General features: G+C 29.3%; 1 protein-coding gene across 2 annotated transcripts in view; it reads left to right on the top strand.

The window, feature by feature from the left end:
• LOC108753638 (putative fatty acyl-CoA reductase CG5065) overlaps positions 1–11,600 on the top strand; it is a 39,732-nt gene extending 28,132 nt beyond the window's left edge. The window contains exons 2-9 of one of the 2 annotated variants that reach the window (XM_018495410.1): positions 4,567–4,879; positions 5,275–5,523; positions 6,403–6,548; positions 6,621–6,730; positions 7,640–7,835; positions 9,026–9,277; positions 9,975–10,232; positions 10,609–10,717. In XM_018495410.1, the coding sequence (XP_018350912.1) occupies positions 4,586–4,879; positions 5,275–5,523; positions 6,403–6,548; positions 6,621–6,730; positions 7,640–7,835; positions 9,026–9,277; positions 9,975–10,232; positions 10,609–10,717 (1,614 nt within the window). In that variant the 5' untranslated portion in view covers positions 4,567–4,585. Of the gene's footprint in view, positions 1–4,566; positions 4,880–5,274; positions 5,524–6,402; positions 6,549–6,620; positions 6,731–7,639; positions 7,836–9,025; positions 9,278–9,974; positions 10,233–10,608 lie in introns of those variants that run through there. The other variant, XM_018495411.1, reaches the window with a different exon arrangement.
• Positions 11,601–14,717: the final 3,117 nt, after the last annotated feature.

Here is a 14,717-nt window from a genome sequence, read left to right on the forward strand (position 1 = left end):
TTCTCTTATAATACTAATAAACATATGAAAACAATTTATTGCGAAAAATATTACATCGCCCGGGAATGCAACCCATCAGATCTCTTGCATTCGAGAAATTTAACTTTTAAGGTTATAAATACCATTTCGCAAAGCTCTTTAGTTTATATTAGGACAGAATGTACTCATTATATAAAATTGTTAATTAACGCTTTTTTTATGAATTATATATAAATAAGACTTTTTTTTATAAATTCTTCTCTATGTGTGTGTACGAATATTTTATACATTCACTTTGTACAGATTGTCTCAAGAGAAAAGATCAATAAAGATATTGACAAAATAAAAAATTCGAAGTGATAGATTCAATATGGACAGAATTTTAAAAAATTATTTGATTATCATAAAACTTGATTTTAGAGAGTTTTTAATTGCAAAATAGTTTCCAGTTTTGCTTTACGCGTAACGTCAATGTTACGTAAACAGTCAGTGTTCTGAGAGATAATGGTATTGATCATTTTAAATAAACATTTATATATAAACGTGTGTCCTATTCCGAAAGGTTTTCGAAGTTAAATATGCAATTATAAAATTAAGAAAGAGATACCTCGTACTTTTTCTAATAATTTATTGTTCAAGTAATACATTTTTTAAAGTTTATAATAAATTTGAAAACATTCCACCGTTCAAACTATTTATAGACCGTGAAGTGTTTAAACACAAATATCAGAGAAGAAAGCCATTTCTGGTCAAAGCGAATGTCTGTATCAGACTGCGGATTGATGATTACGATTGACGCTTATCCGGTCCTATTTTATTCACGATGCAGCGAGTTTATCGTGGTTGGCTAAAATAGAACCGGACAACTATTAATCGTAATCTTCAACTCGTAGATCTGATACAAACTTTGTCATAAATCAGTTACAAAACTGTATTAACGTCCTAAAATATTAAGCGATTTTGAAATAAGAAGAAGGACTATGAATGCTGGTCTTGATGCTCACAGTATACATACATTAGTAATATTCATATGTGCATACTACACAAATACAATTATGTAGTTCTATAGATTGAGTGTCGATTCGATTTATCATACTTGAAAACATATTTATATATAATTATATAATTATATATATATAATTATAAAATAAAATAATAATCTCACAATTAAATTAATATCTCATCGATTTAATAATAATACTACCAGCATTTAAAAAACTTGTAAATACAACTTATTCCAGAAAACATCACTTCAGCTGAAATTTCGAATCCGAATTCGAATCCCTCAATTGATATTATTTATCGCACGTCGCCTAAAAAAAAAACTAGCCCCATAAAGCTAGCAGGATCAAATCAGCAGAATTAAATTGAACTTATTGGAGTTTTTGGTACTTATTTTGTACTAAATTGTATCATTATTGATAATTTACCGATAGTACCGTATGTTATTTCGAAAAAAAAAAAAAAAAAATCATGTCGGTGCTAGCTTTAATATTAAGCTGGCAGGACCAATTTAAAATAGAAGAAAAAAAAGAAAAATAATATCAGAAATCAATACAATTGAATTTATATTATTCTGTATTGCCAAACACAATTCTATGTTAAGTGTCATTTCCAAGAAAACAGTGGCGCTGCTAATTTAATATTTAAGCTGGCTGGATCATATTAAAAAAACAACACAAAAGCAAAAATTAACACAACTGAATTTGTACTAATTTGTACTATTGAAAGTAAGTTAATATTTTACATGTTTTCTCCTTAAATGACTTTATTAGTATATATAATACTTATAATCTATGAGGCATTCCACGTCAAATCAAGAACATCAAACCGGGCACCGGAATGAAACATCGTCATTTTATTTTTTTTTAAATTTGCTAACATATGTATTTTACAGATAAAAATATGAGATACGTACTTCGTGAAAAAAATGTGACATCTTTTTTATGAAATTATTGATGCTTGTAAGTTGCATATATTTATAAAAAACGTCGCTTATGTGAACATTTAAAAAATTATATATCGGCGAAAGCATTAGTCGTACAAAAAAAAAATGCAATATTTCTGAGATTAAAAGTCCGATTCTAAAGCTCTTAAATTGTTCTATAGATGGGTTAATTTTGATTTATCATTATCATATAAATAAATCATTCTCCATTTGTTTACAATTTTTATGAACATTTTTCATTAATTCACCAATTCAAAAATTTTGTAAAAATTTCATTATATTATCCTTTCAATTATGAAGTAATCCTGAAAATTTCAAAATGGAACTCAAATAGACTGTATAATTAAAAAATTCGAGTTACATTTTGAAATTTTCAGGATTACTTCATAATTGAAATATTGTAGTATGAATAATTGAAATAATATGATATTTTTACATTGAATTGATGAGTTAATGATGAAAAATGTTGATAAAAATTGTGAACAAATGGAGAATGATTTATTTAAAATATATCAAAATGATAAATTAAAAATAACCCATTCATAAAACAATTGAAAATCTTTAGAATCGAACTTTGAATCTCAGAAAATTTTTTTGTATTTTTCTGTATAACTAATAGTTTCGATGATATAATTATTTAAATATTCGCATGAGCGACGTTTTTTATAAATTTATGAAACTTACGAAGGTCAATAGAATTTCAAAGAACTGGAAAGGATACGGGCAGTAGGAGTCAAGCGCAGAAGACGTCGCGCAAATAATATATCTATGAAGTGTGAAACTTCTTTATTCACTAAAACTTACATGTTTCGACTCACTTTTGAGACCTCCTCAGAGACAACACAAACTAACATACATAAACTGTGAATAAAAATTATCCTGTCATGGTGAGCTCCCCTACCTCGAGAATTTAAATGCCAGAATTAAATACTGCGAACGACACTGACTCAGTCAGCAGTAATGAGACTTTCTGATGTGATTTTTGATTAGTTTCCAACTTTTATTTTCATGGAATTGATTAACGTTCCAATGCAAAAATTTTTCATTTGTAAGCTTCAATAATACTAAAACTAAAAGTGACCCACTATGTCTGACACTATGTCTAACTGGCCAAAAAATGTCGAGAACCGGTTTTTGAATAATTCATAGTAATGTTTGTGATAGAGTTTGTGATTTGTGATCAGGGTGAGCGTCCTTATTTTCGGGATATTTAATCTTAAGATTTTTGATAAATTATATTTTCATATTTCTCTATTTCGATATTTCTATTATTTCCTTTTTTTCGTTCATTTTTCTTTTTTCTTTTTCTTTCACTCTTTTTGGGTTTAATAATTGACATATTATTTGCGCGACGTCTTCTGCGCTTGACTCCTACTGCCCGTATCATACATGTCTCATGTCATAGAATTGTATTTGGCAGTACAGCATAATACAAATTCAACTGTATTGATTTTTGATATTATTTTTCTTTTTTTCTTTTTTCTTTATTTTGAACTGGACCTGCCAGCTTAATATTAAAGTTAGCACCGACATGATTTTTTTTTTAAATAGCACATAATACTATCAGTAAATTTTTAATAATGATACAATTTAGTACAAAATAAGTACAAAAATTTCAATAAGTCCGATTTGATTCTGCTGATTTGGTCCTGCTAGCTTTATAGAGCTAAAAAAACTTTTTATCAGGTATGTATACTTGTTATTGCGAATAATATCATCATGTGCCTCAGTAGTCAAATTTGAAAGACGTCCGCACAGAATTCGAAAAGTTCCGGCTGAAGTGATATTTATTGCATATTACAGGTTTTTAAGATGCTAAGTCAACATTATTATTAAATCGACGATCAATTAATTTATAATGAGCGCAAAAAGTTATATTCGTATAAAAAAAATTTCATATTTTTCAAAAATTTTGAAAACTCTTGAGTTATTTTGATATCCTAGAAATATAAAATTGGATCAAAATAACTTAAAATTGATTTCTTGATAATTTGACATTTTTTTGAAAAGACGAAATTTTTCCTTCAACTTTGTGCGGCATCCATTTATCAATTACGATTCCTACTTATGAACACAATGTTTAGAAAATGTGAGACTGTTTTGATGTGTACGCCGAAATCAAATTTTCAATTAATATTTTGAGGCATTTCTTATGGAACGTTTCAGTAGCATTTAACGATATTTCCATTATAATTTTCTCGAACATTTTTATTATAATTTTCTAAGAGTTTGTAAAATATTTAATCAGCGAAAGTTTGCCAGGTTTTTGCAACGTGCTTTCAAACAATGCAACCATCAGTAAAATTCTTCATAAACAGTATATACAATTGTGATAAAGTTTTTTATAAACAGAAATAACACAATCTCTCACTAATAATTTTCACCATGGTGCACGTATCCATCTGTCAACGTGAACGATGTTGACAATCGCGAATTCGCCTTGTCCACGTACAGATGATAATGAGCGAGGTGAGACGCGACGCGATCGACGCAAACGCAAATCGGCTAATCAAGACAACTCACGAAAAAGGAAGATCATCTTTAAATTCGACGCATTGATTCGTAACGCGCCAAACTGCGAATACTTATTGGACATTAAGTGAATTAAATCGATAGAAACAAACGCTTCTTTCTTACAGGTACAAACCCGTAGAAGAGATGGTAGAAGTGCTCTTGGATCGAATCGATGGCCAGGAGGTAACCATCGTTGAGTCGGATTGCATACCAGACTCGCCAACAGAGAATTCACCGGTCAATGAGAAGCTATCGCCGATACAAGAATTTTATTATGGCCAAAGTATTTTCATCACCGGCGGCACCGGTTTCATGGGTAAGCTACTCATCGAAAAGCTCCTCAGAACGTGTCCTGGAGTGACATCGATTTACTTACTGGTACGTCCGAAGAAAGGCAAGGACGTACACCAACGTACCGAAGAGATCTTTGATGACGCGGTGAGTCTTCGAATTATTACTTTAGAAACAAGCGAACCCTATCCTTATCGTATTTGATAAATTTTTTAATAGTTATATTTTGAATCGTCTAAATTTTGCCTTGATAAATAGATAATTTTTATCATTCAAATCCGTAATGTTAAAATATCACAATTTGAGAAAATAAATCAAACATTTTTATTATCTACATCTCGTAACAAATTTCCACGTATAATATGTGCGTCATTAATGGACACCAAATACTTTGCACGTCATCAGCGTTTTATTTATCTTCGAAACTAAAAGATTATTTCTTTCAATAATTAACTTTTTTATTATCTTATTGAATCGATATTAATAAAATAATGACTTTATAAATTTAATTGATGGATTGACTATTACTTCAATTTACGCAGGTATTTTCAAAACTTAGAGACGAACAGCCCAAGTTCCGACATCAGATCGTTGCTATAGCGGGAGATTGCAGTCAACCAAATCTCGGAATATCTGCGCAAGATCGAGCCACTCTTATTCGGGAAGTTTCGATTGTTTTCCATGTCGCAGCTACGGTTAGATTCGACGAGAAATTGAAATTAGCAGTGCCCATTAACGTCAGAAGTACAAGAGACGTTGTAAATCTCTGCAAGGAGATCACGAACTTGAAGGTATCATAAGGTCCAGATATTCAAGAAAAGAAATATAAGAAAAGAATTATAATGAAATATTTTATTATTCGTCCAATTGACCGACTTACTTTAAAACAATATTTCCATTTAATTCTAATTCAAAAATAACGCTCTGATAAAAACTTTTCTTATAATTCTCATATAATTTTTCGGAATTTCTATACAATTCGAAATTTTTCAGAATGTATAATTTGTGTAAAGTTTATTACTTTTTAAATAATATCTCAGATTTTATTATACAAATTGGAATAATTGTCATGTGTATGCGCGCGTGTATGTGTGAATTCTATACATATAATTTTTAAATATATAATATTTTAAGATTTCTTACAATTCTCTTTTCATAACTCTCGAAGAAAAAATTCAAAATCTGAAGAAATGTAAGATATTTTTTCAAAAATCTTCATAAATTAAAAATATTTAACATTTTTTTAAACCTTGAAATAAGAAGCGCCTTACCGATCCGAGTGTTAAGATGTTGAACTACTATATAATATACACTCATTTAAATTGAATTAATTGGAGGGATTATTTGTTTCAGATTGATTGTGTGAATCCGATAATCTTATCGGTTCACAATTTATTTCTGAAAATTAATTCAATTTAGATGAGTGTATATTATACAGTAGTTCACTTAACATCTTAACAATCGGACCGATAAGGCGCTTCGTATTTCAAGTTTTAATATAAATGGTCTCGTTTCCAATCATATTTTTTTAAATACTATAAAGTATTATCAGAATTGTTCACCAGATCAAAGTTAGAAATTATTATTGGTTGTTTTCTCGACATATCGCATGCATTTATGATAAATTATCACCTATTGTGTAAACGATACCATTTAATGCAATTTTCCAGTCTTTTATACACGTATCAACTGCATATGCAAATTGTCCACAAAATGTAATCGAGGAAAAGTTTTATGATCCGCCAATGGATTCCGATAAATTAATTGCGTTGATTGAATGCGTTGAAGATAAAATGGCTGAAGATATCACTCCGCAGTAAGTGAAATATTTTCGATTGAATTCTTTTAGTGCACACGGAGAGAAAATTTCATATTCTAACCTTTGCAGATTATTAGGAAAATGGCCTAATACCTATACTTTTACGAAAGCAGTTGCTGAGAATGTGATCAAGAAGCAAGCTGGTGATCTGCCGATCGGCATTTTTCGTCCTGCTATTGGTATATACATATACATAATTTATTATTTTTAATTACAAGAGAAATCCTATTAGTCTAAGCAGATCTTAATATTTAAATTTTCTTAGTTATGAATAAATTTATTTAGATATATATATATATATCTGATTCTGCAAATCGCACGCTGAAAGTTTTTTTTGCAAAGTTCTTCTTGAAACGCAACTTATAAACAGAACTAACGCATATAGCATATTACTTATTAAACTGATAAATAATTTATGATGCTAATAAGCATCTTTACAAGAACATTAATAATCTAAATATTAATGAGAATCATAAATCTGCGAATAATTTATTGCAAAAAATATTACCTTAGCTACTAGGACTACCGAGACTAAATGGTAAAGATACCAGGATTCGAATTCGGATTAGAGCAATATTTTTATCATTTATGATTACATTTCAATCGAAAAAAATTTCGGTGCGCGGTTTGCAGAATTAAGTATGCATACAAATTCACACAAAAGTATATTCAAATTTTACAACACTAACATCCGTTTTGATCGAATATAGGAATTCTCTTATTTAATTAGATTTATTCTTATCGATCCAAATTCATATCATAATTGTTTATTATTTTTATTCATAATAATATTCAAAATTAGATAAAATATATTAAATCATTATATTAATATTATATTTTAGCATGTATAAATTAATATATAAATCAAAATATATAAGAGCTCTTGGTAAGAAATTATTAAGAAATCTTTTTTGGAAAAAGAACCATTTTCAAAATACTACATTGTTATAATAATAGAGAGATAATTATATAATAGTATTGATAATTTATATTATAATAATACAAAATTATATCGGCAACAATAAATTTAACTGAAAATTGCCTAATATTGTCTAAACTGTACAGGTGATTTGATATTTTATTTTCAGTGATCTCAACATATTACGAACCGATACGGGGTTGGATCGACAATTTATACGGTCCAACAGGAGTTGCTGCCGGTGCTGGAACTGGATTGCTGCGATCGATCCATTGTGATGGCTCGGTACACGCAAATGTGGTACCTGCCGATTTAGCAGTCAATGCTTTAATTGCATGTGCATGGGACGTAGCGAATAATCAAAGGTGTGCATTTTTTAATCTTTTCTTGCATCACGTGCAGTTTGACGTCAGAATGACAATAAATACACACACACACACACACACACACACACACACACACTCTGGCCAACAAAATTAACGCAATACCTGTTTCACTCAGCAAAAATAGGCAAATTTCAAGATACAATAACTTCAAAAATCGTCGTATTGGGATGTTTAAAAAAGCATTTTACAGGTTGAAACCTCTACTTTTCAGATCGCCACTTTAAAAAACAGTCTCATAGAGATTTTATGAAGTTACACAAACATAAATAAAGATATATCAAATCTCAAAATTTTTTACGAAATTTGCGGAATTCCACGGAGTAGATTGAAAATTGTACACAAATGCGAGTTAAATCATTCGAAAGAGCGAATCTTTATCTTTATAATTTGCTTTTTTACGAAGCATACGATTTTTTTTCATCGAGTTATTCAACGTTGAAGCAAAAATAATCCTTTTGTCTCAATATTGAAGCGTTATTGTATTTTGAAATTTATCTATTTTTGCAGAGTAAAACAGATGTTGCGTTAATTTTGTTGGCCAATGTGTATGTGTGTGTGTGTATATATATAATATATATATACATATATATCGTCTAAAGGCTTTATTGATGAAGTCAAGTGTCGTGTGTATTTAAAAAAAAGTATATCATAACATTTTATATATATAAAATAAATTATAAATATACATATATATATATATAAAATATTACAATATACTTTTTTTGGGATACTTGGCACTTAACATTATCAATACGAGAAACTTCAATTTGACATCTAAATTTATTATTTGAAGCGTTCACAGACGATTTATAATTCACGTCAATATTTCACAGGTCAATAAAGTCTTATTTATAACGTTGTATAATAGCTACAAAATTTGACAGATTTAGCAGCACTACACGACAAGAATTTGTTTTTTTTAAATTTACCCTGGAGATATGATACAAGTTGTGGTACAATAAAATATTTTAAAGATTTTTACCATGCACTTTAGTAAAATTAATCAAACTTATTTTATACTTTATTGTAGTTTTATTAATGAATGAGAAAGATTTACATTAAAATTCTTCGAAATGTTGTCCCACGACTGTCATATTTTCAGGATAAATTCTAAAAAAAAATTCTCTTCGTGTATAAATAGGAATATATAACGTTGCATCATTTTTCAGAATAAACAATAAATCGCGTAGTGACGTCCCAATTTATAATTATGTGTCTACGGACAACCCGATAACTTATGATGAGCTAAAAAACATGTCATCAAAATATGGTCTCGAAATTCCCTCAACAAGGGCGGTTTGGTACTACAGTTTCAGAAATAATAAGCATAGAATAATCCATCTTTTTTTCGTATATTTTTGGCACCTACTTCCAGCTTTATTAGTTGATACCGCAACTGTCTGCATAGGAAGACAACCAAGGTAAGGACAAAAAAAAATTATATAAAAATTAGATATTTTATAGAATATTTTTAAATTCAATAATGTACAATTAAACAATTTAGAACAATTTTTAGCGATTAAAGATGATCACAATAGAGCGAGTTGCTTTCAACTTTTTTGTTTTAATGATTTCATATTTATGCGCAGAGCTGGAATGATATTGCGATAATAACTAACGCGTAGTGCTTAGTAACGTCGTTATATTTTTATTAGGAAACTAAGCACTGTTTATTACAAAACAGTTCAAGTTTAAAGTCTTGTGCATAAAAAAAATAATTACAACATGCGGGGATTATGCGCACTCCTGCCTGAGACATCATAATTGACATTAGCATTAGTGATCATCAACGATAGACGTTGTTTACTACCCTCATGACTTAATAGCAGAATAACCATGATACATGCAAGACTTGCGTATTGATAGTCCAGTAATCTTCAATAAGAACACAGCTGTGACATTCTTATAAGCGAATAAATTTTAAATGAAGGAATTAAGTAAATTTTTTATGTGAATGCGTTTTCATACCAGATTTAATGAATTAAAATATGTAAGAAATTATATTGCCATTTTTACGCCCCTTCAAAATTTTTACATGAGGCAAGTGCCTTGCTCGTCATACCTTTATCCCGGCGCTATTCATGCAGATCACTATTTAACACAGATTGTGTGTTAAAGGTTACTTAAGGTTTATAAGAAGATACACAAATTTATGGATGTGCTGAACTATTTCGCCACGCAAGAATGGAAATTTACCAATGATCGATTACACGCGCTGATGGAGAAGCTCACATTCAAAGATCGTAAAAAGTTCTATTTCGATATACGAGATGTCGATTGGAATGTTTACTTCGAAACTTATATTCGCGGAATAAGGGTGTATCTCATTAAGGATCCCCTAGATACCTTGCCGCAAGCACGCGTCAAATGGCAAAGGTACGAAGTTTTCAATAATCTTTGGGAAACATCTTTATAGTCTTTTCTAATCCTATGTTTTCATAACAAACTGAAAATTTTCATTTTAACTTCTTGTCTTCTACCTTTTCTTTGCTATTTTGTCATATTTTATATTTCAAATTTCTTTTAGTTTATTAAAAAAAAAAATAGAAGCAAAATCAGCATATTTTCCAAGCTGTACTCTGATATGTTTTTATTCTATTGTTCTTTATTCTTTTTATAAAATGTACTTAAAATTTAAAATATTATATTTTAAAACTGTGAATTAAAACATTACATTACTATAACTATATGTATATCTAATTTCATTATTTAGTTACAAAAACAAACAGATAAGAAACAACTTTTATCATAGATTATACTGGAGTCATCAAGTACTGAAACTCATACTGGCTTACATCGCCATAAGGCTCTTCTGGACAGCTATATCCACGCTCTTTGATTTTTTTAATCCAAAAGTGTAACAGAAATCGTAAGAATGAGACCGCAAAAATCCAAGACATACAAGTCTTGGAGATGTAGGACCAAATGGTGGAGGGTGATATCTTGTGTTTTTAAGGAAGAGGCGTGACTGGCGTGATTCTCAGAGAAGCGTGAAACTTTCATCAGAAAGGTATGGAAGAACTAGCAGAGAGGCATGTCGTAAGCCTATATACAAAACAGGCTAAGTATTGCGAAACGAAAATGTAATGAGCGATATGTGATAAGGAGAGAACAGAAGAGAGTAGAACAGAAATTTGATCGTATTCTCGTCTCCAATGATCTTCACACAGATAAAATTGTTTGTAAAAATAAAATGTTACCTTATGTTCAAAGTAGGCTTGGTAGATGTTATCTGAGAGAAGAGTTTAACCCTTTCGATACTAACGACGACTATAGTTGTCTAACGTTGAACGCCCGCTATGTACTAATGACGATTATAGTCGTCTAGCGTTGAACGCTCGCCGTGCACTAATTACGATTTTAGCTCAACATTTTAAGTGTTATTACTATGGCTAAGGTCCATTTGATGCTACAAATGCTTCGAAGCATTTGTAACGCTAAGTGGATCGCACTCTATAAAACATGTTAAAGTATTATTCCTTTCCACCAATACTTTACATTACACAGTAAAATTTAATTGTTATATTCCTTCTTCGATGAAGTGACGTTCGTATCATAGTTGTCCCATACAGTGACAGTGTACTCGAGATTCGACTGTCCGTACAGATATACTTAGTGACGAAAAATAAAGCCGTATCGAAAAGGTTAACTTGGCCGGCGCGCGGTGCTTGTTCCACAAGACACATTATGTTTAATTTTCAATATTATAAGACGCGACGGTATAGAATATTATATCGCTTATTTGTTATAATAGCATAACTCGAAAATCAAAATTTTCTAAAAAATAAGTTTTAATATTTTGAATCATTAAAACGTTATATTAATTTTTAAATACAATTTTGATAATCAATAAATTCAAGGCAAACGAGAGTAAACGCAGTAATTGGAGCGTGATATTGTACAAACAATTTTAATGTTTGTTCTTTCTTATGCATGAGATTCGGAGATTCCATTCGTAGATTCATGCATTTCGACGCGGTTTCAGAATCATCTTCAGCGAAATTTAGTCGAACATAATATATAAGAGTATATAAAGAGATTGAATGTTAAAATAAAAAATAACATATGTCAGTGATAATTATATAAACAAAGAACGAAAAACTAAAAAACATAAATATTCCGCAAACATATTAAGCTTTCAAGAATAAACATAATCATTTTCGTATATTATTTAAAATTAAAAGATATGTGTGATATAAATAATCTGTATCTATCTGTATCTATATTAAGACTATTAGTTTGAATCTGAATGTGGAGCATATCTCAGATAGCAATCTTCTTTCTAAAAAACATTCTAATACCTCGACATTCTTCCAGTCAAATTCAGATTTTAATCTGTTTTTATATCGATATATCTGTAATTATATTTAATATCTGTTTAATATCGATTTAATATCTGTGGTGCTATTAATGTAGCGACGGTGTCCTTGGATTTTTATTTTTAGTAGTTTGCCTGTTTGCCCTACATAAGATGCATTGTAATCTTTGCACTCTATTTTATATACTTTTTATTATATTCTTTAGGGAGAATGTCTCTGTGTGTATTTTGATTAAAATAACTGAGTTTATTTAAATTATCAAAAGTTCCATGTTAAAATTTTTGATATCACCCTTAGATTTATATTAGAAATTGAAGGGATGTAGGGCAATAAAAACCATGATGGAGGGATTTCTTTTTTATGTAAATCCATGGATAATTGTTGTGCCTTCGTCTTTTTATTAAATAGAGTTTTTAATCTTGAATAAAGAAATGTTCTTTTAAAACATATTCTTTCTTTTTTCTTCATGTTTTCGTTCTTTTTTTTCAAGAAACATTTTTTTCAAAGGTAACATTTTTTAATAAATTCTCGTAAGACCGCAATGTGAGTACACAATAAATAATGAAAAAAGCTGTAAATAATTTATTGCAAAAAGTATATAATTTTTTACTTATATTGTTAGTATAGCAAATAAGCGATATATAGAACGCGTTAAGTTCAACAAATTTACAACAATATATATATATAAATAAATAATTTAGCATAATATATAAGTATGATTCCAGAGAGTTCGGTTTGAGGATGCATATTTTGAATCATAATGTTCCATGAGTGTAGTATGTTATTCTGGTCGAATTAGTTAACATCTATGTCTTATGGTATATGTTGATAATGTATTAAATAAAATTATCATAGTCGATAGCATTGTGGCAATTGAATAATATATTTGAAAGTAATAGCGTACAAAACAAAAATTCATATCTGAAAAAACTTTTCTCATGTATTCTTTCACTTATTTTGAATTAATGAAAATTATATAATTAATAAAAATATTTTAAAGTATTTTAATATCCCAAAAGCATTAAAAATTTGGAGATATAAATATTTTAATGTTTAAATCTTATAAGCAAAATGGACGATAAATCAGTCTTTTGCTTATCTAAGGCTCGATTACGGCCAACAATACTTTAACTGCGGTTTAAAGCTCTCTTTTTTTTAAATCGAGAAAAAGACAGAGAGGGAGAGTTTCAAGCCTTACTTGAAGTTAAAGTAATGTGCACTACTAAATACTTAAGCTAAATAAAGTTTAATTTTGCAGTACGTTTAATTCTCATTAACTTTACATCAGTTTTTATTTTGACAAAATATGTATTAAAGTACAAATAACTGTTTTTTGCGACGGCTAGAAGAATTATTATCATAGAAGCAAAAATACGTTAAAATCGAAGTGCAAACTTCTTATGCCTTTACACACTTTGATTAAAGTCATGAGCATACCACCTGTCGTTACTCGTACTTATCTTACGAATCAGCATTTCGGTGTGTGCACCATGATCGTTTCAACAAATATAAAGTAAGAGATAACGAGTATGCATGACTGTTTCGCGAGAAGATAATAAAAAGAGAAATATATTATGCTTGATAGTTTATACTTGATAACACAGTTCAACAAAAGAAAATTAGTCATTTCCCGTAGTTTTTTAGACGCTGAAATCAAATCTGGTTGTAGAATTACTATATGACACAATTTTGAGATTTACAATTAAAGTTGAAAAAATGGCTATTTTCATGTATTGAATTCACAGCTTTTCCAAAATAGACCCCATGTTTAACAATAAATAACTTGTTAACCATAACGGACATAAAAAATTCCTTTTGAAGATTGAAAATCATAACAACATACTAAATTTTAATTGCAAGAACACTTTTCCAGCACGTAGCATTTCGCGTCGTTATAATATGACAAAATATATGAAAGTAGTTCTTTTTTGTAAAATTAATCCTTTTTTAATTGCAAATTTCTCAAAATTGTGACGTGATAGGACAATTCTACAATCAGATTCAAATTCAACATCCAAAAATACTACGAGAAATAACTAGTCTCGTTTTGGTGTTCAAAAAAAAGTTTTTTTTTGTTGAATTGTGTAATCGTACTTTGTTTTTACTGTTTTTTTTTAGATATGCGCATGATCTACGACCGAACCAAAGGCCTCTCAATGAGAGAAAGCGTATTTTGTTGAAAATTGCGGCAAATGAAACGTATGTATGTATACATGCGTGCGCAACCATGCTTGTTTGCGTGCGAATGGCATGCGCGGATATATAGCGATGCATAATGAATAAATCGAGATGCGACGACTATTTAGATATTAATTCGTTACAAACGAATGGAAGTCTTTAACTCAGATGTTAATCAGAAAATTTTAGGATCCTAACCCTTAATAATATACATATATTAAATTATTGTCGCAAAACTTTCTTATTCAAGAGGAGCCAAGATATATATTGTTTATATATATATATATATATATATATATATATATATATATATATATATTGCATATCTACACGTATATGATGTAAAATATTATTTATATTTTAC

This window comes from Trachymyrmex septentrionalis, unplaced genomic scaffold (genome assembly GCF_001594115.1).
Source record: "Trachymyrmex septentrionalis isolate Tsep2-gDNA-1 unplaced genomic scaffold, Tsep1.0 scaffold7, whole genome shotgun sequence".
NCBI lineage: Eukaryota > Metazoa > Arthropoda > Insecta > Hymenoptera > Formicidae > Trachymyrmex > Trachymyrmex septentrionalis.